We start from the raw sequence: 25258 nt of genomic DNA on the forward strand, positions 1-25258 counted from the left end.
AGGGACACAAAACATATTTTTAAAAAATGATGTTTTTATTGAAGAAATGGCCAGTACTGTCAACAGTTTACTGCCATTTGTAAATAAATATAAATATTTAAATAAAAAACATAAATAAAAAAACTCATTTACTACATTTAACATTTGATATAAAAAATCTGCACTTGTAACACAAAACCATCTGAGAACACCTTGTGATATTTTTTTTTTCAAGTATTTGTAAAAAGAATATTACAATGCATGTAGCATGTCAATAACAATATGTGACCCTGGGTCAATGGGTCAATTTTTGGAAATTAAGATGTAGACATCATCTGAAAGATGAATAAATAAGCTTTCCATTGATGTATGGTTTGTTATGATAAGACCATATTTGACCGAGATACAACTATTTGGGCATCTGGAATCTGAGGATGCAAAAAAATCGAAACATTGAGAAAATCACCTTTAAAGTTGTCCATTATGTTCGTGATTGTGCTGCATTCACTCACAAAAATAAATGTTTTATATATTTACGGTAGGAAATTTACAAAATATCTTCATGGAACATGATCTTTACTTAATATCCTCATGATTTTTGGCATAAAAGAAAAATGGATCATTTTGACCCATACAATGTATTGTTTAGCCTGGTAATACCAAACTCTGCTACTTCGCTTTGCTTCGTAGACAGAGTCTGGCATGGCATAATTGAAAAGCGTTTTCTTTCTCGCAGGGGGGCGCTTGTCTGAAGTTTAAAATCATTGGTTACCCGTAAGCCAATCACATAACGTTTGGTTATGGCGTGTGTTATGTGCAGGCTCAGCCGCATCTAACTTCCACTGTAAACACATGTATGATGCGAAAACAAAACCATCGAGCGAAATACCGAAGTGAACATGGCTGTGAACGACTTTTGCAGAATATGTGAAGTAAATCTACGCATCCACGGTACAATCAGTGTCTACGTCACGGCTCTCAGCCCGCCCTCTGTTCGTTGATTGGCCGGCTGTTTTCAGGCCGGAGGAAAACGGGGAAAACGGTCGCTATCTCAGACTGAGAAGCGAAATGAAATTGAGCGGAAGTACGAAGTCTGACGTAGTCAGGCTATGTATCGTTGGCTATTACCACAAATATACGTGTGCTACTTGTGACTAGTTTTGTGATCCAGGGTCACATATGAAAAATCAGCAATAAATACATAAATGAAATAAATTATTAATATAAATACATTAACAAATAAATATCAATTTAAAATATAATATCAAGTATCATGGTGAAAGTAATGAGACCTTCAAAATCTTTTAGAGCTCTGAACTCCGCTCGTTCAAGACAATCGTTGGATTAATATTATTTTGAGTGGAGTGCGCTGAGCTTGAATTCATGTTTTCAGAACTCTGAAATTTCACATCAGGCACCTGAAAGGACACCATCGGACAGGGTCCATTGATATTTAAGCACACCAGCTTCTTGAGTGAGGCTGTGTTAACAATGTCAAATCCAACTTTCCCACCAAATGTGCTGGGCATCCAGTATTCAGGAGAACAAATAGCATTTCCCATGAGGCCTTTGAGAGAGTAGGGGGCTCCCATCTCCACAATACTCTCCCCAAATACAGCGTTGGGTCTAGGTTTCTCCACAAGAAGGCCAGGATACAGCTCAACCGCATCTATGTGACCGTACAGCTTCTTCAGTTCGTCTGCCAGCTCCTTGTCTCCTGTTTTACCAAACAAAAAAGTTACAGTTAAATAAGAGGTGTATTTTCCCTAATATTCTCATTTCTAAATCCATTTTTGCCATATTTTAGGCCTGTTCACACAAAGAACGATAACTATGTTAGTGTACTACACACCAACAGACGATAGCATTCTGTTTTATAAGCGCACACAGTTAAATCGCCTGCTGTTTTAAACGAGCAAGCTCTTTAAACTCAGGCTGTCAATGTTTTTATTGTTCATCAACTGGAAAAAATCGCTCTGAGAGTGATTCCAACAATATAGTTCTTCTGTGTCATTATCGTTATAGTTGTAGTGTGGAGTGGACTTCCGTATTCTCGTAGAATTGGAATGATTATTAAAACTTTTTAGTTACAGTTATCCTCTTTGATGTGAACGGGCCTTTAGGATTGACACCAGTGATGTTCACGGTTTGTCTTACCTGTCATCTCCTCAAAGGATGAGTAGGGCTTCATGTTGAAGCGTTTCCTGTAGGCATTGAAAGACTGGTAGCGCATCTCTCTTGAATGCTCCAAAGCTTTAACAGCAACTCCCTGAACTGAAGCCGGCAGGTTGCGTCCACCAGCTACCTGTTCACGAAAACATGAGATAAATTAACAAAGACAGTAAAGTGAAGACAAAGAGATTCATGCACACTCATGTCGTTCCAACTTTTTTCTTCGGGGGAACACAAAAGACGATATTCTGAATAACTTTTTGTGTCCATGCTATGAAAGTCAATGGGGTCCAAATCAACATTGAACCTCACTTTCTTTCATTGTATGAAGAAAAAAACATTAACATTTTTACAAAATATCTTCCTTTGTGTTCCACAGAAGAAAGAAAGTTCTACAGGTTTTGAACAACATAAGGCTTCTCTGAGAATCTTTCTATCAACAAGTGAAACTCACCCTTCCAGCCATCTGTTTGGTGAAAGACTCCACCAAGTTTCGGATGCCGTGTTCGGTCACTATAGAGTTGTTAAACACAAACTGGTGGTAGCCGTAGACCTGATCCTGGATCTGAAAGCTGTCGGGCATCAGCGGGTGCCAGTGATACAGAGTGTTGAATTCGGAAGCAATGCGGTTCTGGTACTGGAAGCGTTGATTGAAGAGAAGTTCTGGGTCAAACTTGAGCTTGAAGTTGTAGCCACTCAGATGCTGAACGTAGTCCTCGATCACGATTTTGATGGTCTCACCTGGAAGAAAAAAAGCAAAAGGGAAATATTTAATCTCTCCACAAAATTGTGAAGATTAGGAATGTTTTAGATGATGCGACCTTGACTCACCAATCAGGATGAGACGAGTGGTTTGGAAGATTCTTTCGTCGTCCCAGTCAGGATGCTCTTGCTTCATGATATCACATACACGGTTGTGTTCACGGAGCCAAATGGTTGCATACATCATCAAACCTGGAACCAGACCGAAGGCCTCATGACCCACAGCAAATTTATGTTCCTCTGGGACATGAGGAGGATAGTGCATCTCCACCTGGACATCTTTCACCAGCGGAGGGTACACCTCACCATCCACAACCTAAGGGTCAAATATATTTTTTCATTAACAACTTTTTATCACATTTAACCAATACTTATGTCCATTTAAAAGCTGTAGTTCCCCTAAAGATTTTAATTTGGTCATCATTAACTCATTCTCATGTCGTTCCAAACCTGTACTATGTGACTTTCTTTCTTCTTAGGAACATAAAATATTTTGAAGGATGTCTTGATTAAAAGTCAATGGTTTTTTTTTTTGGTTTTTTTGTCCCCACTGACTTTCATTGTATGGACAAAAACGGTTCTTCAAAATGCCCTCTTTTATGTTCCACAGAGGAATAAAAGTCATACAGGCTTGAAAAAATATGAGGGTGAGTAAATGATGACAGAATTTTCTTTTTTGGGTGAACTATCCCTTTAAGTGCTGTTTCAATGTCCCTTTGTATAGCACAAACCTGATACTTTAGCTTTCCATCTTTAAACAGACGAAGTTTGTGTTGTCTCTCCAGCGTCTCTCCATAAATATGCCCCAAGTCCACCTAAAACATTACAGAACCTTTAGAAATTGCATTACAGTTCCATATACACTTTGGATGGTATGTAAAATGGTTAATAACAGAGCTTTGAATGCCACTTACTCCATGACCCAAGGCTTTGGTGAAGGCTGGTCCTTTTTTAAAGTCAGACTTGAAGAACTGATGAGTGAAATGCTGGGCGAAGAAAGCAAACATGAGACTGGACCTCTGTGGATCAGGGATGAACTGTTTCCTCAACAGCAGCTTCTCCACCACCTGCTTTGCATTTGGTAGATCAGACGAAGGGCAGTTCTGGGGCAATGGGGCGAGGGTGCGGGTGTAATAGGACAGGTTAGAATACGCCTCCCAGCTTTTGTAGTTATAATCTGCATTGTACGTCGGTGGACTGTCGACCAAATGGGACCTTGCTGTAAAACAAGAAAAGGGCAATATTACTTTGTGCATTTATTTATTCTTCTTTTTTAATTACACTCAGTTTTACTATGAATCCACTTAAAAAGCAACATCATTCAACTTACATGTCAATACATAGCTCATTATGGCATCTCTCAGGAAAGAAATGTTGTTGATAATGTCCCAGATCCATTTATAATGTGTTAAAATGTAATGCACTATGTCTGGCCTTGGTTTCAGAGTTGATCTGATACGTGTGAGAAGCTCGGCTGTGAGGAAAGAAAAAGAAACAGTTTTTGAGTGCACACATTTTCTCTACGTACATTTTTTATCTGTAAATGCAATCCATGACCAGACTTACGTGTAGTGCAGTTTTCACCATAATAACCTGTCCTGGTACAGTCACATTCATAAGCATCAGCACCTTTGGATAAACACACACCCTGGTTTTGGCAAGGCTGTGCACAGCAAGGGTCGTCTGCAAGAAAAAGTCAAACCGTAAAAAAAAAAATGAAGATTGTTTCCATGCATGATTATAGGTTATTGCATTTGGGTAGAACAATCAAACTGTGAAAGAAGCATTCTAACATTGCTAAAGCTGAGTTAACTTACATCCTTCACCGGGAAAGATCAAAAAGCTTGAAAGTAACACCAGGCAAACCAGTCTATTCATTCCAGAGGATTTATCTTAGTATAAGCCTACTCCGAAGCAGAGATGCGCACTCTGGTACAGCTCGTGGAATTCTGTGCTCCTTGAAGCGATCCTCCGCCTTTTAAACTGTTTGAGAAGGAAGTTCTCTTGCGCAATTTCAAGGTTTGTAACGACAAACGACTGTAGGCTACTTTCCACAAGGTGCACATTCATCAAGGATTTATATTTGGGAAAATGTAGCCTATTCATTTATTATTAAAAAATAAAAGTGATTTGTTAATGTAGCCAATTATAGCCTAACTGTTGGTAAAAACCGTTGACATATGTCATATATACCGTTGACATAATATATAACCGTTGTATATACAAATAAACCTAATAAAAGGTTTTTCAGATTTACAATAGGCTATAGGCAGTTCAGGATTTTTTTTAACTGCATAGCTACTCAAATGTTTCTATAATTATTTTTGGTTTGTGTTCTTTCAAAATAGGCTCTATCTGTTTCAGGTAAAGTAACTATTTTATAGACATGATGGCGTAACATGTCTGCGTAAACCGTAATGATCAAAATCAGACGCGACACAAAGATGTAGATACTGCATTCCAGTGATACAGGCATTCCTTTCCAGCTCATGAGCGCCACCTAGAGCAAATGTCGCTATACATTTCCATCGGGGTCCTTTTCATGTGTCCATCAGAGTTGAAATATGAAGAACCGGGGCGGGGGAAGAGTTTGCGTCCGCCCAAAAAAGTAACTCAGTTTAGCGAATCGATTCGTTTGAATGATTAATATCTTTGAACCGGTTCAGGAAACCTATTCACCAGTCATTTGAGTCATCGATCAAGTGTTCCCATTTGACGTTTTCTTGTGGTTAATTAATATTTTGTTCAATACTGATATTATCACTGATCATTTCGTTTACATTTTTGTATTGTTTGTAGCTACTTGTGTGGTCCAGTTTGATGCAGTCTAATTAAAACCGTGTTGGCACTACTGTTTTTCCACAAAATCCAAATAAATGTGCTATGTTTATGGTTCCAACATTTCATCTCATATTCTCAGTCGATGATTTACAAACGCTGTGCGAATCGGTTCGATCGAATCCTCACAATAACAGTCTCAACTGAACGACTCATATTCATGACACATCTTTAGTCCGCCCAGTATTGAACATTCCTCCTGGCTTCCTGGATTGAATTTCTTGTCGGAGAGGGTCCAACATCACTGTACCACCAGTTATGGTAAGTTCTTGCATGTTTCATTTCTCTGTAAAGTCGTAAAACGTTGAGTATCCACGCGTGTAAATGACTTATGCAACTAAATCCTGCTTCAACAGTTTCTATCATACTTTAGGTATGTGACAAACTGACCTATATACGCACGAGCGCTTTGTTCCCGCGGCTGTGTTCTCAGCAGGTGATCAGCGCCAGGCGCGTTGGTGACTTAGGAAAGCTGTCGTATCTTTGCTTTGTGAATACCTCTAAAGCCCATATACTAGTGACATAAATTACGTCATCACGTTGATTCTCACGTTCGAATTTCCAAGATGGCTGCCGTAAGAAGAAAGCTACAAGCGAAGCAACATTTCTCTCGTGTTTGGCGTCAAAATCCGCTATGAAGGTGAGTATTTTTTTGTTTCAAACCCAATACTTTTGATAGAATATACATTTAACTTGAATTAGGTGAAGTTTGGGATTGATTGTAACATTCGCATGTGTTTTTTTACGATCCGCAAGTGACGTTGTTGTCAAAAGCTGAATCGGCCATTCGGTCATATTGGCTTCCAAAACTTCTCCCAGTTTTCATCAATCCGTGCAGTATTTTTCAAAGTAATCATACAGAACGAAGGTTTAGAATCTCTAGATTACATTATTGTCATGATTTAGTCAAACATATATATAAATACCATGGATGGCTATGGATTTGTTTAGGAACAACTGTGCTTCTGGCTGCCTGCCAAGTCATGTGACCCGTTTCTAGCAAGCTGATTGGCCAAATCTTACAAACATTTTAGCCAATGTGTGCTGTATTATTCTGCACAGAGTTGGTAAAATTTAATTATTTTCACAATTACTGAATGTCTTTAGTACTTGAAGGCCTCATTGCTGTGTGTTGTGAGAATGAATTTCTTTGGCCTACACTGCAAAAAATGCTTTTCTTACTTAGTATTTTTGTTTTGTTTCTAGTCCAAATATCTAAAAATTCTTAAATCAAGAAGCATTTACTAGAGAAGTAAAATGACATAAGAAATTCTATTTTGTTTTAAGATAAAAAGAAAGTCATTTAAGTAATTTTTGCTTAAAACAAGCAAAATTATCTGCCAATGGGGTAAGAAAAAAATCTGAATTCGAATGGAAAACAAGATTATTTTTCTTACCCCATTGGCAGATAATTTTGCTTGTCAAATTTTATATATACCTTTTAAAAAGAGGTCATCTTAATCATGTTGGGCTTTTAATTACCTACACTGTGGTGTTTGAATTATGCAAATAGACCAAGGAATGAGGAAGTTATGATATTTTGAAGTGTTTGGTCAAGCGGAAGAGGTCACAGTTTTTCATTGTTTTATTGGTTTAATTAGATACAAAAATGACCCCAAATTTCCGAATTTAAAAATTCCATAACTTTCTTAATAATTATCCGATTTGAATCATTTAAAAACCATTTTAAAGGTATTTTTATTATCTATCATATGGTTATGATTATATATGAATTTTTTTATATTGATTTTTTTTGTCACATACCTACATACTTTCCTCTGAACTGAGAGCGAACTTTTGGGTCTCAAGACGTTAAACTCTGTGTTATTCGACAAGTATCATGTTTCAACCTCTTTGCGTTTTTTTTTTCTTCCTCTTTTTATAGTCTAATTTGACAGTTGTTTTCCGGACTGTCTTGAAGTAAAGTGCCTTCTTGAGCTCCAAATTGCTGTCAGAATGTCATCCATAGACCCCTATCAGTACATCATAGTAAGTTACTCTTTATGTTTAACGTATCATGTCAATGAGAAACGTTTAGCTTATTTAGAAAGTAGCCTAGAGCTTGTTTAATTAACATGAATGCATAACAGAGGCGTCAGTGTTTATTATAGTCACTTATGGTAACACTTTACAATAAGGTTCATTAGTTAACATTAGTTAACTACCTAGTTGACATGACCTAAGAATGAACAATACTTCTACAGCATTAATTAATCTAAGTTAATTTTAATTTCCAACATTTATACATTAACATTTATTAATACATTATCAAAATCAAAGGATGTATTTGTTAACATTAGTTAATGCACCATGAACAAACAATGAACAGCTGGATTTTTATTAACTAACTTTAACAAATATGAATAAATACTGTAACAAATGTATTGCTCATTGTTAGTACATGTTAGATAATACATTAACTAATGTTAACTAATGAACCTTATTTTAAAGTGGTACCACATTTATTTATGTCATAATTTATTTGTGTTTTTTATCAATGTGCTTTAACATTTGAGACTCTTAGAAAGTTAGAAATGGAAAACTACAAAGCTGCAGTGGTTGGATTAATTTGCATGTGACAACATGCTGAAATTATGAAATTAGAGACATACTGTATCTTCTGCTTAAGCATAATTCTGTTTGGGAATAACCTGTTGTCCATTTCCTACTTCAGTAGTTAAATGAGCTTCCTTTATAGCCTACATAGATGCCTTTGCCACTCTAAATCCCTGTCATTGTGGATCTTTCAAATGTACAGGTTGAGCATCAGTATTCTCATAGATTGAAAGTGATTGTGGTGAGAGCTGAAAATGTGACTAAAGGAGCATTTGGTGATTTATGTGAGTATATATTTGTGCAATCTTCTTGCTATTTGAAGAAACCCTCAAATGAGCATTAATACTTGAGTGATTGTGTGTTTGTTCACAGTGGACACCCCGGACCCTTACGTGGAACTGTCAATTCCAACCACACCAGAGTCAAGGAAACGAACACGCCACATAAATAATGACATTAACCCGAAGTGGAACGAAACTTTTGACTTTGTATTGGATCCCAATGTACCCAATGTTTTGGAGGTGAAAAAATCATACTCTAAATTACTTTGTGTATACAGTACTGTGCAAAAGTCTTAGGCACGTTAGCATTTTCTCCACAAAAAAAAGTTTTTAAGCCAGTTATGTATATCTTTTGCTGTAGTGTGTCTGCAGGAAATATCATTACATTTCCAAACATACATTTTTGCCATTAATTGTAATGGCATCTGGTAAATCCAGAAGAACTGTGGCTATGTCTCTAAGACGCTTGAAATAAATTTATAAGCTACCTAAAAAAAAATGCTTACCTAAGTTTACCTAAGACAAAAGCTGTTTTAAACGCAAATGGTGCTCACACCAAATATTGATTTGATTTAGTTAATAGAAGTTAATTAATAAAATATATGTATGACATTATTTATAAAAGCATCCTCACTTTACAGCATTTTTACTCAAGTGCCTAAAACCTTTCACAGCACTGTAGCTTTGGAGGAAGGTTTCTTCAAGCGTCTTGGATATGTTGCCATGGTTCTTCTGGATTTAGTCTGTGTCAGCTTTTTCCGTTTCTTCATGTAATCACAGATTGACTCAATGATGGTGAGATCAGATTTCCGTGTAGAGCATACCGAGCATAGGGCGTGCCTTATAACAATAAACAATGTCAAAGCCAAAGTCCATCAGAGGAGGACAGGAGGGGGCTTAGGATGTGGTTGTTGGGCAGGAACACAGGACAGGCAGGGCCAGGGCGGAAACGAAGGTGGAAGGAGCCAGGGTGGAATACCCAGTAGGAAGGCCAGGACGCAGGCCCACGGCGGAGTCAAGGGAGGGACGAGTCATGGCAGAGGCTTAGCAGCTGGAACCAGGGGACGACTGACCGAGATGGAGATGCTGGCTGTGGAGACCTAGGCAAAGACGACGAACAGAAGGGACCGGGTGACATAGAAGTCTTGGAGGGGAGGGCGAAGCCGCAGCGACGAGCAACCGAGGTGGAGCCAGGGTGTCAGAGAACTGAGACGAAGGCAGAGCGACTGAGGACCAAGGAGAGCTGGAAGGAAGGAGGAGCCAAAGGGGTGGAGGGACGAAGCGCAGGTGAAGTCCTGGAAGTCCATGGAACAGGAAGAGTTACAACTGATCAAGGCAGAGCTGGAGGGACAAGGAAGCCGAGTGGAGTCATAGGGAGTCAACGGTCCCAGGTGGAGCCAAGGTGGCGAGGAGCCAAGGCGAAGCTGACTGCTCGACAGGCCGAGGTGGAGCTTCTAGGCGGATCTAGTGGGTTGACAATTCAAGGCGAATCCAAGCAGATGGGTGGAGCAGGTGTAGGAGGAGCTAAAGGGCTGTGAGGAGACAGTGCAGGAAGGGGTTCACAAAAAGTTTTCTTGGATGATACAGGACAGACATAAATTTCAGGACTGACCCTCTTGGTCGAAGCGGAACAGGCTGACATCTCACTTGGCTGACTAGAAACAGGCAGAGGGGAGGTAGGGTGGGAACACAAACTCTCAACAATGCGTTGCTGGGTGAAACTATGGCTGCGTTTACACTTGGCATTAACATGCGACCTGAATCCGGATGTTGTCCACATACACATTGAAAAGACAAGTGTCCAGGTTCGGAGGTAGTCGAGGACGCATTGTGATTGGATCTCAGTGTAATGTAAGCGCAATACAGCCATCGTGTCTGCATTCACAGGTGGACGTCACACAAAACCCTGCCCACTGTCATTATTCCCCCTCCTCTCTCCGGAACTGAGAGCTGTGTGGTTTTGCGATACAGTCGAGTGTGAAGTAGGCTACATGTAAGCTACATCGCAAATATACTGAAATGTTTGCCTTCGCAGTTCGCACCCGAAAGTTGCAGAACCATTCATTTTCTGTAAAGAACGCGCATTTTTCCCACCACAGCTGGCAACGTTCTCGGACCCATACGTTTCTCTGTACCGTGTCCTCATTATTAGTAGCCTACTTGCAGCCTCTTCATCCTCCTCATTTTACGAGATTTGTAAGAGATCCGATCTGTTATCCAGATACAGAGGCCACTTGATGTGGACAGGTGTAAATGCACCGTGTCCTGATTGGCTTATGATCCGATCTGCTTGATCGGATCACAGTGATCGCATGTTAATGCCAAGTGTAAATGCATCCTAAAAACTGAAAACTAGATCAATACTAAAACACATAGCAAACCCAGACAATTCCTATATATATATATATATATATATATATATATATTTACACATTAGGGGTTTAACGGTTCACAGAAGTTCGGTACGTACCTCAGTTTTGGGGTCACGGTTCGATATGAGTTTGTTACATTTTTATAGTTTAAAACGTAACAAAGTTATTTTTGTGAAATGTTTTTACTTTAAAAGTGTGCCTATGCTGTTGTTGGCATGTACAGTAAAGGTGTTGTATTGCAGTTTAGAAGTATTAGAAAATACATCAGCACTACTGTATGTTTTACTGTTTGAATGCTGTTTTTTAGATGACACTGATGGATGCTAATTATGTAATGGATGAAACTCTGGGCACAGCTAAATATTCCCTCTCAAAGCTCAAAGTGGGGCATACAGAGCAAGTGGCCCTCTCTATCGGCAAGGTAAAAGCTCATTTTGGTTTACACCTTGAGCCTGTTGTGAATTAAAATCATACATTAACTTGAGCATCATGGTTACTAATTTTAAGTGTCATGTTGTTTACTTTTATTCGCTGATTCTTGCTAGACGACCAAAGTGTTCCTCGACTTGTTCTTAGAAGTGTGGTATGTATGAAGACATTTTTATTACTACACATAATGGATATTTGAGTTTCCTTTTGTGGTCCCTTTGTGGTGGTTCATATTGATTTTGTTTTGTTGGTTTATCAAATAAGAATGAATGAGGGACTGAAACTGAATCATTTTTGTACAGTTCGTCCACAGACTTGCGCTTCAGCATGGCACTGTGTGATCAGGAGAAGCTTTTTATGAAGAAGCGCAGGGACAGAGTTATGCTCAGCATCAAGAAGCTTCTCAAAATGGAAAACCCACGCTTCCTTCCAGCCTCACCGAGAGAGGTAAAGTCAAAAAACACACAAACTGCCTTATGAACCATGATATACAAAAAAAATGATTGTGTGGCTAGTGTTAGGGATCCTGTGTGATTGCAGTTTTATGTGTGCTCAGGTTCCCACTATCGCCATAGTGGGCTCTGGAGGGGGTTTCCGTGCGATGGTGGGCTTCTCTGGTGTGATGAAGGCTCTGTATGAATCTGGGGTGCTTGACTGTGCAACATACATGGCAGGACTTTCTGGATCAACGTGGTCAGTAAAAGCCGAATATTCAGATATTTAGACTTGCTTACAAGCATTTGAAACCATTCCGAACACTTCAACAAATCTTGACTTTATTTCCACAGGTATATGTCCATGCTGTACTCGCACCCTGAGTTTCCTGCTATAGGCCCAGGGGATATTAATAAGGAGCTGATGACCAGGGTCAGCAATAACCCACTCAAACTGCTCCTACCCCAAAATATCAACCGGTACGTCAAAGCACTGTGGAAGAAGAAATCGGCCGGACAGCCTGTCACCTTCACTGACATCTTCGGGATGTTGATAGGAGAGACTCTCATTCCTGGGGTGAGATACCGTGTGCAAGAATACAAACTGGGTTATTGAACGTTCTTGCTGCAGTAGGACACTGTACTCTATTTATACACTGGTGAAGTACAAAGACTCCTTTGTTAGTTGTCTCTCTATTATGCATCCAAATGCAAATGGACCCTTCTCTTTTGGTCCCTGTAAATCAGGAAGATACTTCTCAATAACAGAAGGCACTACTGTCCACTACCGTTCAAAAGTTTGGCATGAGAAAGGTGTTTTTTTTATTGAAGAAAGAAATAAATTGATACTTTTATTCACAATGGACACATACAATTTATCGAAAGGGACAGTAAAGACAATTCCAAAAGATTTTATTTATTTTTTATATGCATTTTACTTTTATTTTTTAAATCCACTGTTCCTCAAATTATCAGTGTTTCTGTGGCTCTTAAAAGGGTTCGTACAGATACTGTAAAATGAAATTCCAAGACTTTCAAGGACTTTTCATGCTCTGCTTTTTTGGTTTTCAAGGACTACAATCAGAGATCTTACTTATCAAACAATATCTTGATTATCTTTCAAATTCTAAAATAGATAAATAAAAATAAACTAATAAAACTAAATAGTACAAATAAATTGCAGCACATGCAATGACTGTGGTAACTTTAACCATTGAACTTTAACCATACTATGACAAAGCTATCGCTTTCCTTATTAAATGTTTTTGTTCTCATGAATATATGATTGACCTGAAGAATGAAATTTGTATCATGTATTTAGATATTTATATAAGCAATATCATGCTCATAGCCATGCGAAATGGCTCTATATCCATATCAGGAGGGCTGCTGCGTTAATTTTGCGTGAAAAGATCGTTTTATCAATAAAATTAAACACTAACTTCACATATATTGTTTTTCAATAATTCAAGCACTTTTCAAATACATTTTCATAAAGTTTTCTGACTTAAATGTCAAAAAAATCTAATTCAAGTGCTTCAAGCACTTTAAGTACCTTGTACGAACCCTGTTATTATCCCTTGCACAAATTAAGGCCTTAAAAACTGTCTTAAATCAGAGTAGAAAGTCTTAAATAAGTCATGCTATTAAAAGTTGCATGCACTGCAAAAATGAATATCTTCCTCAGTATTTGTTGTCCTGTTTTCCAATACGAATATCTAAACATCTTTGATTTACTTGATTAAACTGTAGCCAATGAGTTATGAAAACTTCCCTTTGAATTAAGCTGATTTTTCTCAGCCCATTGGCAGATATTTGTCCTTGTTTCAGTCATAAACTCGCTTCATTTTGATCAGTTTCACAGAAAATAAGACTTTATATTTCATGTCACTTTGCATCTCAAGTAAATGTATCTTGATTTAAGAATCTTTAGACAATTGCACTTGAAAACAAGACAAAAATACTGGGGAAGTTTATCACTTTTTGCAGTGCAATCAGAAGCTACTGTAAAAGTTATTTCCATATTCTAATGGTTGGGAGCAGAGTGATTCAAGCTACTTTTGGTTTGTAAAATGAATTAAAAAGTTATGGATATCTATGTATTTTCAAACTCTGAAGTGTTGCAAATGCAACTCATTGTGTTTCTCCAGAGACATTTACATTTAGAGAACATATAGACGTATTGTTTTGTCTTCAATTGATTCCTTACACTTTCTTTACTTGGTCTTAAAAAGGTATTAAAAAATGACCTTCATAAAACCTGCAGAAACCCTGATTACACTCTTGGTACCAACCTTTTAGAAACTGCCCTGTAAAAAGCATTGTTAATTAAAATGTTTGTCTTCCCTCAACCTCGACAGATGCTGTGAACAATTAAAGAAAAAAGTTTGATCATTACGCTTACTTTGTGGGTTTTTGTGTGTTTTGCACAGAGAATGGACACTAAACTGAGCGCCTTGCAGGGAAAAATTAATGAAGGTCAGAGCCCGATGCCTCTCTTCACCTGTCTGCACGTCAAACCTGATGTCTCTGAGCTCATGTTTGCTGGTAAGAAGACAGTTCACATTAAATGGGCTACAAATACCAGTAAATAATAACATTAGAATGGTACATTGTATTGCATTGTCCGTTATTTATTGCTGTGTGAATGTATAATTATTGTCAAAATGGAATGAGAAAAGACCTGTCAATACTTAAAATAGTCAAAATTTGTATGACACCTCCTCCTAGCCTCCATGGAAGCTGAACACTATCGATTTGTTTATATTTGCTTAATACTGTGGAAAACATGCAAATATTTGTTATGGGGCCTAATGATTGACCCACTGTGAAGTCAGTCTGAAATTACACAGCTCCTTTCACAAGACTTGACTTGACAAGTGTAGACACTATTTTTAGAGACTAGTGTACCAGTCACTGTGTGGGTAGGTTGTTTTCTGTTGAATGGGATCAGAGCATGTGACTAAGCAGGTGATGGTGGAAGTGGAAGTAATTGTAAGTTAGTTTTTGTCAAGTGAGTCACTTACTGTACATGAATGGACTTGAGTCATATAGGATTATTTTAGTAGTGCAATGTAATATTTTACAATGTCTTTGCATGTAATTTTCACTTAATATTTTTTCCTGTTTCAATCAGACTGGGTAGAGTTCACCCCATATGAAATTGGCATGGCCAAATATGGCACCTTCATGTCTCCAGGGCTGTTTGGGAGCAAGTTCTTCATGGGCTGTGTTGTGAAACAATACGAGGAAAACCCCTTACATTTCCTCATGGGTAAGACTGGGATTACTCTGAATTTCAACAGAAGGGTTTACTCATTTAGACCACCTCAATACCCATGTAGTGACAACAGTACAGTCACTCATGTACTTTACAATTACTCATACTTCCCATCAGATATAATGAATATTCCTGATATGAATTAAAGTATTAGTTTACCAAAAAATGAAGCTTCTTTCATAAATGACTCACCTTCCTGTCATTCCAAACTCGTAAGACTTTTGTTAATCTTCGGAAAATTCACATTCAAATTCATATGGATTAGTTTTAAGATCTCTTTATGAACTTTTTTAAGCGCCAAAGTGTCAGTTGCGTAGCTGTCGATGGAGGGACAGAAAGCTCTCAGATTTCATGTTTTTCACGAAATTAACACAAAGATGAATGCAATTTAATCATTTACAAGATTAAGTACAATTTTTGAATGTTTTTGAAAGATTTTAGTTGTCACATAAAGATTTTGAATTGCTTAGCAACAGTTTAGTTTAGTTGAAATGATGGTTCCTCTGATTAAATGTTGATGTAGAGATATAATCATGCTTTATTCTTACTAGTATGAGCAACTCTTTCTATAAATGTATCTTATGTTGAATCAAGATTACTAATCTTGCACAAGCATCTTGCACCCTTTTGAGTTTGAATAGAGCTATACATCAGAATATATAATCCATCATAATCCTGTTTACCAGTTCCAGGTATTGTTTGCTGTAGTATGTAAAGTGTTTGATGTAAGTGTGTATGCTGCAGGTGTATGGGGGAGCGCTTTCTCCATCCTCTTTAACCGGGTTCTGGGGGTGAAGGAGACAACCAGCAGCAGTACAATGGAGGAGGAGCTGGGTGAGTAAGATTGTTGCTCTTACTTTTCTAGCTATCAAAGCCAAAGAACTTGATGAAAGGGACAAATTGCACCATTTTTCAACAGAACACAGATGTAGGACTATTTAGGTTGATATCATATCATCGAGACGAGTTTGTATCCTTGTGACATACTAAAATGTGCCATTACTAGTTCTTCTAGTGCAAACGTACAGTTGACACTCATGAGTGCACAGTGTTGGTGTGGAAAGATAAGATTAACACACTGATCTACTTGCTATTGCTGTGTGACCTCAATCAAACCGCCTGCAAATATTCAAAGTTGAAGTACAGCAACATATAACACTAACAGTTGAGTTTGTTCGGCATGTTCATGTTTATGTTGCACTTTGCATAAATACAATTAGGTTTTTAAGACTTCAGGACTGTTACAGATTTTCTTCCACATTCTCATAACTGTAATCAAGATAGTAATTCAGCGCAACAAACACTATCATGTATCATGCACTATCATGGCTGTTTACACGACACCGTTTTCAACTAAAAATGTAAACTTTTTATGCGTTTGGTCGTTCGTTTACACGACAACGGCGTTTTGGGTGCCTGAAAACGCAATGTTTTGAAAACGGTTTTAAAGTTCAAGTTTTTAGAAAACGGTCTCCATGTAAACAACAAAAACACGAATCTCTGGAGACGATGACATCATGCACATGCGTATTACGTGTTCAGTCTATAGTGTTTCATCGCCATCTAATGGCCTGGCAGCAGAATACAGGGGTTTTTATTCGTTTTTCGCGGATCCGTGTGAATGGAGATAGTTTTGACAACGGTGTCGTCTGTATGCGGAACACTCAAAGGAAAAAATTCTCGGTTTTAAGCATATTGTTGTCATGTAAACGTACCCTTAGATTAACAACTAGTGTACAAATGTGTCATTTGTCTTTTTTGTATATAGCTGGCTATTAAGAATCAGGGGATCACAATGCAAAAGAAAAACTTTATATATACATCTATGCAAAATTTAAATGCCTTTTTGTAAGGTTCACCCATAGGTTGCAACTCAGAACAGAGAAAAGAAAGAGGCTGCGTGGACCATAGTGGGCTACAATCTTCACTGTTTGTGTCTTCTTCTTTTCAGAGCAAATTAAGCCAGAGCATATTGTGGGTGATGATTCAGCAGATAATGACGAGGAAACTCAAAGAGGTGAGAAAGAGCTCTTTTCACTCTCTTTTAATTTTTTCTCTCACATACATGCTTAGTTCAATTCAAGGCACCGCAATAACTCCCCGCTGGCCAGTTGACAGGACAGTCATTTAGGGCCCTATCATACAATAGGCGCAATGCAGCGCCAGGCGCGAGTGTTTTTTGCTAGTTTCAGCCCGACTCAGTTATCATTTTCACGTCATGCGTCACATTGTTTAAATAGCAAATGCATTTGCGCCCATTTGTGCGCCCATGGACGTGCTGGTCTGAAAACGAGGTGTGTTGAGGTGCATTGTTGGTGCGTTGCTATTTTGAGGCAACAGAAATAGACTGCACCATTGAACAACTGAAACCTGGTCTAAAGTCAATGGCGCCAAAAAAATGTGTTATTTAAAGAGCGCGTTAGTAATGTGCGCCTATATGCGGGTCCACAACGCGCGCACACTCAGCTTATTACACACACAGGGACGCACAGCAGCACACAAACATGCCAAATATTAAAAATAAAAGGATTACAATGTAAAAGATTATTATTGTGTAAAGATATAGTGGAATCCGGCCTGTCCCGTAGATGGTCTGCTTGCACACTTTTACCTCGCGCACGAGCAGATCCTTTGCTCTCTGGAGAAGCGTTCAGTCTTCCCGCTGGCAAACTCCATCATGTAAACAGCGAATCCGCCATGGTGTGAGCGCAACTGGCTTTTAAAGGGAATGGGAAATTACACTCTAATTTTTTTTTTGCACATTACGCCCAAAACACACAAATTACTCATTAAGAGAATGGGGATAACCCTTTTAGATCATGCGCTGGGTGCGCCAATCATTATACCCCTTTGTTAAACTAGCAAAAGTGGATTTGGACACCCCCTAAGTGTTGTAGACCATGCGCTTAGATTGTTAAAATCTATCTATCTATCTATCTATCTATCTATCTATTGTTATCAAGGTAACATTAAGTCTAAAATGTTGTCTATTTATTTATTTATTTATTTATTGTTTTACCTAGGTAACATTAACTAACAGTTTAACATTTTATTTATTTATTTTTATAGTTGCCAAGGTAACATTATCTAACAGTCTAACAATTTATTTATTATTAAGGTAACTTTATCTTACTGTTTAATGGTTTGCACCATATGCAATCATACAATCATTTTCCAGTAAAAGTGTGTGTATTCCTAACTTTCATATCATAGTTGCATAATTTTCAGCTGTTATTCCCCTAAAAAACTAATACATTTGTAGAGATAAAAAATAAATGTATACAGTGATATAAAGCTATATATCTTTCTGATGCATACAAAATGTTACACAAATATTTTTTTGTTTTTGGTTTAGTGAAAATATTGGCATAGTAGGTAAAAAATCTGTAAAAAAGGAGCAAGAGACTCATTGTTTGTCTCTCTTTCTTCCAGGAGGCACGGAGTGCGCAGAGGCAGAAGATGAGCGGCAGCGTCATGCTCAGGCTAGCTGGGTTCAGCGCATGTTGACCTCCATTATGGGGGACAGCACCCTGTTCAACACACGTGAGGGCCGTGCCGGCAAGGTGCACAATTTCATGCTGGGACTCAACCTGAACTCTTCCCTGCCCTTCTCTCCCTTCAGCAACCTCATGAGCCAGACCTCTGTGGATGAGGAGGTTGATGCTGTTACAGGTACTAATTAGTCATTTATCTGCCAAGAACGCCCAGATATGATGATCCCTTTGCGAGGACCCCCTTCCTAAAACAGAAAGACTACTACAAAAAGAAAAGCTGCTTATTTTCACATATACAAACCTCATTATACTGTATGAATTATAACTGTGATATTATAAAGATATTTGTTTGATGTTGTTAAATAATTGGTTTGTATATTATCATTATAGTAAGTGAAGAGAAGGTATTAAATATTATCTGGAAACTATATCTTTTGAAATATTAGATGTACTTAGATAAAGAGAAACTGAAAAGAAAGAAAAGACTGATTTAACAAGTTTTTTTTTACTATTGTTAAAACAAGTTTTCAATAGAAGTTCATATATTTTATCTTGATTTAAAAAAAAAAAAGCAGCACAATGAACAGTAACAATAGTAAAAACTCAAGGAGGATCACCCTTCACAAGATTTAAACCTTCAACGTTTTGGTCCAGAATTTTACTCAGTGTTTTGTCTTAATGTCTGACTCTACTTAACCAGGTCTTGCGAAGTATGCATTTAAAAGAAATGGGTGTGACGGACTGTAGGTGGAACAATAGGCTGAAATCTGGTCAGGTGCCACAGGACTTGATGATGGGCTTTCAAATATTATTTGGTGCCTGAGTGGGAGGAAGTCAGTCAGCTCAAAACCTCACATCTAAGAAATACCAACACACCCACTGCAGATTAACTTTTTTCCCACGGGTCAAATATACAGAAATACCTTCACAAAGGAAGCGTCTTTGGCACGTGCTTGTCAGAAAGAGATCACCGATTGTGTTAAAATGAGAACATTTTGAGCGCAGTCTAAGTTCATGTGTCATTCTGTTAAGCTCGCTGATCAGTGAAGGCAGCGTCTCATCTGATAATTACTGATAATAATAGCACTGCATGTGTCTGTGGCTCAGCAACAGCCACTTCCTGTTGGCAGTTGGGTGTGAGAAAAAAGATAAGCTGTGTGTACAGTAATGGTGAAAAAATGATGACTGTTGCAAAACTTTCAACATAGAATATTCTTTACTCTCAAACAACTTTACAGGTCATTGCCACAAACCACAACAGTAACATTCAAATAAATCTTTCCTGCAGATCCTGATGAGTTTGAGAGAATCTATGAGCCTCTAGATGTGAAGAGTAAAAAAATCCATGTGGTGGACAGCGGGTTGACCTTTAACCTTCCCTACCCTCTCATTCTGCGACCTCAGAGAGGAGTTGACCTAATCATTTCCTTTGACTTCTCAGCCAGGCCCAGTGACTCCAGCCCGCCATTTAAAGTGAGTGTCTGCCCGAGGCTTGTGCATGACATGTACATATGAAGAATAATATGAATGTATTCAAATGTGGATTTACATCTGACAAGTTTGTATAAACTAGGAAATGTCACACAATGCAGATAGATAGGAAGTAGACAGAGAAATTCTACTTTCATTGGTTTAACAGTTTCTGCCTTTAAGCTCAGTTGCTCTGGTCATATACACTACCGTTCAAAAGTTTGGGGTCGGTAAGATTTTTAAAAATGTTTTTGAAGGGGGTCTCTTACGCTCAACAAGGCGGCTTTTATTTGATCAGTAGTCCAGTCTTCAGTCACATGATCCTTCAGAAATCATCCTAATATTCAGATTTGGTGATTACAGTTTTTCTCGATTGCTTAAACACTATAACCAGGCTTTTGAACTAAAATTTCAAAACCATAATGCCATTTATCAAAAAGCACACCCATTTCACTAAACTATAAACACTATTCCCTGTTTTGACACGAGTCAGATTTGTTGAACTTTAACTGCAAAACTCTACACACAAATCCCTTCATTTCTCATTGCCTACACCATGTTGTCATGTATAAAGCACTAGCATTCAATATTGTTCACTCAAGTCAGCACAGCTTCAGCTCAGTTAGCACACAATTACCCAGGTGGAAACACTAAGAGTCAAAATTTAACACACATCAACCAGATTCTTCAATAGATATATAAAAGGGCCCAAATCAGTTTATTGAGTTTTGGAACAATGTATCCAGAAAGACATGAAGGAAGAGATTGAGGAGGGATAAGGAGGAGGAGGAAGGGCAAGGGCAAGGGCAAGAAGACAAGCAGTCTCAGATGAAATTCAAGCCACTCTAGTTGCCCATGTCTTTATCAATGGTATGACTATGAGGGAGGCTGGGCTACAAGTAAGGCCAAATTTGAGTCGCTTTACCGTCACCTCGAGAGCCTTCAGGGAGGTGTGGTGACAAACAAAATTCACTGAATAAAAGACAAACATTTCCAATAGTCTTTGATGAGGTTTATTTTCTTGCAAGAAAAGGCCAGCAGTCGTACAGTCACACAGAGTGACACAGAGTGTGACAGTGAAGGCATCCTTTCTCCTTTATAGTCTTGACTCCCAGAATGTTATCTTTCTAGGCAAATGATGGTATTTCAACCGGAACATTCTTAGACGTGTTCATCATATTGTCTCCTTGAGTGGAGGCCCTCCTGTCACGACCAACACTCTTTACCATTCCAATACAATTCCATATTAGAATATGGTTTGTGTGTGCTCTTTTACTGTCATATGATGGTCACACACATCTTAAGTAAATATAAAAAAAGATTTTGAGGGCTTGTGTGTCCTGTCTGAGGGCAAAGTTTGGTTTTTCAGCAAGAGTGAATGGTTTTGAGTGTAGAGCTTCATTTTGACCTGAAAATAGGATGTTTGGGGAATTGGGTGAGACGTTACGGATTTGTGTTTACAGTTTTGAGAATACGAGGCATAGTTTCAAGAAATGTGTTTAAGCAATCGAGAAAAACTGTAAGAAAAATTTTGGTTACACTATATTTTAACGTGTCATTGTTACAGTGTAATTATATTTTTAAGTAATGTTAATAAACAAAATGTACTGTACTTACTATAGGGTTAGAGTAGGATTTGGTTGAGGGTTAGTTGCATGTAATTATGCATAATTTACTGTTATTACTGTGGTAAATACATGTAACATATGTAACGGACACTGTAAAATAAAGTGTTACCAAAATGTATTATTATTATTGTTGAATGAAGAATTGAAAGTTTAAAAGAACAGCATTTATTTGAAATAGAAATATGTCTTATTTTTTGCCACTTTTGATCAATTAAATGAATGCTTGTTGAATAAAAGTATTAATTTCTTTTAAAAAATCTTACTGACCCCAAACTTTTAAGTGGTAGTGAACATATATTTTTACTAAAACATTTTTAATATAGAAAAATACTATCCAGAGACTTCTGTGAACACTTTGATTAATAGAAATTGTAAAAGAAAAGCATTTATTTGATTTTAAAGACATTATAAGTATCAATTTAAAACTAAAACAAAAAATCTTACTGACTCCAAAATTTTGAACGGTAGTGTATGTTTCTCTGAGCTGTTTTTTCAAAGCGTGAATGTCATCTAATTTTGTCCTTGTTTGTCTGTGTCAGGAATTACTGCTGGCTGAAAAATGGGCCCGTATGAATAAGCTGCCATTCCCCAAGATCGATTCGAAAGTATTTGACCGAGAGGGTCTGAAAGAGTGCTATGTGTTCAAACCCAATAAGGGAGAAAAGAACTGCCCCACCGTCATTCATTTCGTCTTGGCCAACATCAACTTCCGGAACTTTAAAGCCCCAGGTGAGAGCATGTCATTATAATATCACACATACATTTTAACAACCAGTCAGTAAATAAGTAGTTAAGTAGTCAAGTTTCACTACCTTTACGAATTTATGTTCTTAACATTTTTTAAGTCTAAATAACAGAAACAGTTCTCATCTCATTTCAAGTCAGACATGACCTGTAATAAACTGTGGCTGAGTTAGTGAGTGATTCATTCCAGCTGATTCAAGTAGCGAGTTTTCTGACTGATTCAGTCTATGTTTCAGACTCTGTGGCTCCAATGTTCAATTCACTCTGATTGACTTATTGGTCCACTTATTCATAATGTTTGCAAATTGTGCTGCACATTGTGCTGTTTGTTTGATTTTGTTTGAGGTCAACAAGGAAAACACAGTAGAAAGTTGTGTCAATATAGTATTTGTCAGTGCACATAACTCGACTAAAACCGTTTAAAAGTTTGGGGTCGGTAAATTTTATTTATTTTTTGAAAGAAGGAAATGAATACCTTAATTCAGCAAGGATGTATTAAATTGGTCAAAAGGAACAGTAAAGACATTTATAATGTTCCAAAAGATTTATATTTCAAATATTTGCTGTTCTTTTGAACTTTCTATTCATAAAAGTATCCTAAAAAAATGTATCTTGGTTTTTACAAAATATTTTTATTTTATTTTTAATTCATATTATTTAAAGTTTAGTAATTTTTGTGGGCCAGGGTGTTCATTTTAGTTTGTATTTCAGTTTTATTTCAAATAACGGAAATGTTTTTTTATGGATTGAGGTTTAGTTAACTATAATAACACTGAATAGATGATCTATAATAACAGTTCTTTTGATTTGTAATAATATTTCACAATATTACTGTTTTTCAGTACTATTTCATTCATTAGTATTTGTATTATAGATCATGTGAACTTCTTTGTAGAAAAGGTCAGATTTAATTATTCTCTTTTCTGTTTTCATGAAGGAGTTCCTAGAGATTCAGAAAAGGATATAGAGTTTGGCGACTTCGACATATTTGACGATCCAGCCTCTCCCTTCTCTACTTTTAACTTCAAATACTCCAACCAGGCCTTCAAGAGGCTTCATGACCTAATGGAGTTCAACACGCTCAACAACATTGAGGTCAGCTCTACTCCTTCAAACTCTGATTCAAACACCTTCACAGCAGTTTTTGCAGTTAGTTTTTGGTCTTCATTCTACGTGACTCTGTTTTGTTTTGTTTTGTTTTGTAGGTCATAAAAGAGTCTATTAAAGACAGCATTCTGCGGAGACGAGAGAACCCATCATGCTGTTCGGTTTCCCTTTCCCTCAATGAAATTGAAAACAAGAAGTTCCTGAAACGAGACACCAGCTTTGCAAAATGACACACCTAACAGATAGCTATGCAAACAGCTATACGCAAAAAGCCTTGACATGTGAGACGGCATTGGTCCACTGGTGCTTGATGGGAGTCAGTGAGCAGATTCATCAGAAAAGACTGGATTGACCTTATTACAGGATTCATTTTTATGTTGCATTCCAGAAGACTTTGAATTTTCCCACCTCTTACTTGAAATTAACCACTGGAAAGAATTAATAATTCACTGGATAATTGAAAGAATTAATTCACTGGAAATGAAATAATAAAAATGAAAATAAAAATAAAATCTCATTCAAAATATGAACAGGAACTATAATAGTATATCAATGATACAAAAATAATAACACATAATAATAGCTATAAATATAAAAAATAAATAACAATGGTGCCAACCCTGACTTAGGTAGGTTATTTTCAAGTAGAGGTGCGACAGTTCTGTGATCCAGGTTGTCTGGATTGATCTAAAGGTGGGAAATGGACAATTTCAATTCAAGTTATGTCACCTCTGGAATGTGGAATCAGCAAAACAGAATCTACAGACATATTTTTTTTGTATGTTCTGCACTCATTTTGGGGGAAATTCTGTGGAATAGATTTAAATATGGTAATATGTGTTAACTGATCTGAGAGCTGAGAGTACTGCACTCTTATTGGTCACTGAAATTAGCCAAAATATTTAATATACAAGCACTCAATGGGCAGGGGACATGAAACACTTTGTAAATGAGAGCCATTCTGTGATTCAGTGTGGACCATTTTCAACTTTATTTCAATTCAAAATGATTTATAAGTCACTATGTGGGCAAATTCTCCACACCTTTAATGTTAAAATGCTTACAAACAATTCTGTGTGCTTCTCTACAGAGTCAAATACTGACAGCCTTTTTTTCACTTAGTAAATACTGTTCTAAGAGTAATTTATGGTCTCAATGGTGGCTTGAGCTTCAGGACACGCTGTTCCTTATGTGTTTCTGCCGATGTGATTAGAAAACAATTTATGTTCTCCGTTCGGTTCTACTGTGACGCACCTATGACCACTAGATGGTTGATGGTAAGCCCTGCCTTCAGGACAGGATTCATCTCATATTTTAGCGAAAGATTCATTGCTTAGGAACTGGATTTAGCTGCTTTTATTTATTTTGCTTACAAATGTTGTCTCCTGCCCAAGGGGTGAAAGGAAGAAGGTGAAATGTCATCTCACACTTCCCACGCAGGACTCCACCTCTTTGTGAGGTGTCAGGAACAATGACAAGATGGGACATGTTGTGAAAATATCCTCATTTCCTGTTTGTATCAGATATTGTATCAGACATGTGTGGCGCATACAATATCTAACTTCCCACATAGTCATTCCTCTGGTTTACGTACTTTATGATGAAAGTGTACACAAGATTATTTATTTGTATGCTTATTGTGTAGTTTTTATATGTTGTTTTAACATTCATTTTAAGATTTGGACATCTCAAAATCAAACATTTGAAATAAA

The 25258-nt window shown here is 37.5% G+C and overlaps 2 protein-coding genes across 3 annotated transcripts; one reads left to right on the forward strand and one right to left on the reverse strand.

The window, feature by feature from the left end:
* Positions 1 to 27: 27 nt before the first annotated feature.
* Positions 28 to 4849, reverse strand: ptgs2a (prostaglandin-endoperoxide synthase 2a). Its single transcript, XM_079876424.1, has 9 exons — positions 4731 to 4849; positions 4480 to 4596; positions 4244 to 4387; positions 3828 to 4132; positions 3645 to 3728; positions 2983 to 3229; positions 2606 to 2892; positions 2137 to 2284; positions 28 to 1696 (listed from the first exon to the last, which is right to left on the reverse strand). Exons 1-9 carry the CDS (start codon positions 4789 to 4791, stop codon positions 1284 to 1286), a joined length of 1806 nt encoding a protein of 601 aa, XP_079732550.1. The 5' UTR covers positions 4792 to 4849; the 3' UTR covers positions 28 to 1283.
* A 1083-nt stretch (positions 4850 to 5932) lies between these two features.
* Positions 5933 to 25258, forward strand: pla2g4aa (phospholipase A2, group IVAa (cytosolic, calcium-dependent)). 2 transcript variants are annotated; one of them, XM_079875960.1, is made up of 18 exons: positions 5933 to 6012; positions 7637 to 7740; positions 8510 to 8591; positions 8680 to 8828; positions 11268 to 11381; positions 11506 to 11543; positions 11692 to 11836; positions 11946 to 12082; positions 12178 to 12400; positions 14256 to 14370; positions 14960 to 15097; positions 15848 to 15937; positions 17055 to 17120; positions 18536 to 18775; positions 19886 to 20070; positions 22235 to 22424; positions 23377 to 23534; positions 23645 to 25258. In XM_079875960.1, the coding sequence occupies exons 2-18, from the start codon at positions 7708 to 7710 to the stop codon at positions 23774 to 23776; spliced, it is 2235 nt and encodes a 744-aa protein (XP_079732086.1). In that variant the 5' UTR covers positions 5933 to 6012; positions 7637 to 7707; the 3' UTR covers positions 23777 to 25258. The 2 variants fall into 2 exon arrangements, with proteins under 2 accessions (XP_079732086.1, XP_079732087.1); XM_079875961.1 differs by lacking the exon at positions 5933 to 6012 and adding an exon at positions 6122 to 7058 and having other exon boundaries at positions 7160 to 7740.

The sequence above is a fragment of the Squalius cephalus genome (assembly GCF_949319135.1).
Source record: "Squalius cephalus genome assembly, chromosome: 7".
NCBI classification, from domain to species: Eukaryota; Metazoa; Chordata; class Actinopteri; order Cypriniformes; family Leuciscidae; genus Squalius; species Squalius cephalus.

Coding starts and splice junctions, on each gene's coding strand:
- ptgs2a (XM_079876424.1), bottom strand. CDS start 4,791: ATGAATAGACTGGTTTGCCTGGTGTTACTTTCAAGCTTTTTGATCTTT. Junction 4,388..4,479: donor TGGTGAAAACTGCACTACAC/GTAAGTCTGGTC, acceptor CTTTCCTCACAG/CCGAGCTTCTCACACGTATC. Junction 4,133..4,243: donor AATGAGCTATGTATTGACAT/GTAAGTTGAATG, acceptor CTTGTTTTACAG/CAAGGTCCCATTTGGTCGAC.
- pla2g4aa (XM_079875960.1), top strand. CDS start 7,708: ATGTCATCCATAGACCCCTATCAGTACATCATA. Junction 17,121..18,535: donor TGACGAGGAAACTCAAAGAG/GTGAGAAAGAGC, acceptor TCTTTCTTCCAG/GAGGCACGGAGTGCGCAGAG. Junction 23,535..23,644: donor ACACGCTCAACAACATTGAG/GTCAGCTCTACT, acceptor TTTGTTTTGTAG/GTCATAAAAGAGTCTATTAA.